The 1183-nt window shown below is 45.1% G+C and overlaps 1 protein-coding gene across 1 annotated transcript; it reads left to right on the forward strand.

Annotated features, from left to right (window-relative positions):
- Positions 1 to 301: 301 nt before the first annotated feature.
- Positions 302 to 595, forward strand: Smp_187590 (hypothetical protein; the record flags this gene model as incomplete). The annotated part of the gene is made up of 1 exon (XM_018795478.1): positions 302 to 595. One exon carries the CDS (start codon positions 302 to 304, stop codon positions 593 to 595), a length of 294 nt encoding a protein of 97 aa, XP_018649787.1.
- Between the last annotated feature and the right edge of the window lie 588 nt (positions 596 to 1183).

Genomic DNA, 1183 nt, shown 5'->3' on the forward strand with positions numbered 1-1183 from the left:
GACTACCGTCTCACGTTCTGGTCGCCGAGTACGCTTACCCGTACGCTTTCTCGACTAACCTTATAACCAACTACGGATACAGTATAGGAATCTGCCCCTATACTACAAGAAAGCTACACTTTTCTCTTTTTCTATCATTTTTTTTGTTTACCCCGAGCCTACGCCTCCGACCATCGCTGTTACGGTATCGTCGACTTCAGTCAACTTTCGCGAAAGCTGGCCTGATCACCCACGCTCTAGTCAACGCACTCAGTCGATCTCTCTGACTCCAAATACGTATGATATACATTTGGTCCCGAACATGGTTATCCTGGTCGCATCTGGTTCCTTGGCTCAATCTGGTTTCGTCCTACGTCTGCAGCGTTTCTGGTCCGGACCTCTACGAACGCAACCTTCAGATTCTGGATACAAACCACTCTGGTGTAGCATGCTAATCCAAGCAATCAATACAGCACGTTCCTTCTGGTACCGTTCTACGTCAAAGACTTTTGGTGGCAACTCGAGGATCAACGATCACTCCCTGTTCTGCCAACGTTTTCGTCCTACAATTGCACGTTTCGCAATCAGTCCCACGAATGAAACCGCTACGTATTGAAAGTGTAAATCCTTTCTAGCGGGGGGCTCCTGTAGTGACCGGCCAGTCTCGATAAGAACACGATTGGAATAATAGAAACAATTATTATTATTGTAACCAATTGTACCAGAGATTGTTTTACTGTATTTGTTTAACTGTATCCGTTTCACTTCTTGTTCCATATACCGCCTGGTTTGGTTCGAGCTTGCTCACGCACTGCTTGTTCGCTTGTACTCTTTGGCACGTCTCGGTATTATTTCGATACCACGAGATCGCCAATAAATATACTTGATCTGGACTAGTAAAGCCTTCTGGTTTACGGGCTATCAAGGGAACCAAGTCATATTTGTACGCGTAATCGAATAGTAGTGGTGATCATAGTCCGTCCACGACTCGACATCCACTACAAGTTCACTTCGATAACCGTTATAATTCTAATCTTAACGGTACGTAAAATCAGAAGACAAAGGATAGCAGCAACTACAGTTTATTGTCGAATAACTCAGGTCAGAAAGTTAACAACACCTGAGCGAATAATAACGAGCGAGTGAACAGGCGAATAAGCGAAGGAAGCGAACGAGGCGGAAATGACATGCAGTGGAGATGGCT

This window comes from Schistosoma mansoni, chromosome 2 (assembly GCF_000237925.1).
Source record: "Schistosoma mansoni strain Puerto Rico chromosome 2, complete genome".
Lineage (NCBI taxonomy): Eukaryota > Metazoa > Platyhelminthes > Trematoda > Strigeidida > Schistosomatidae > Schistosoma > Schistosoma mansoni.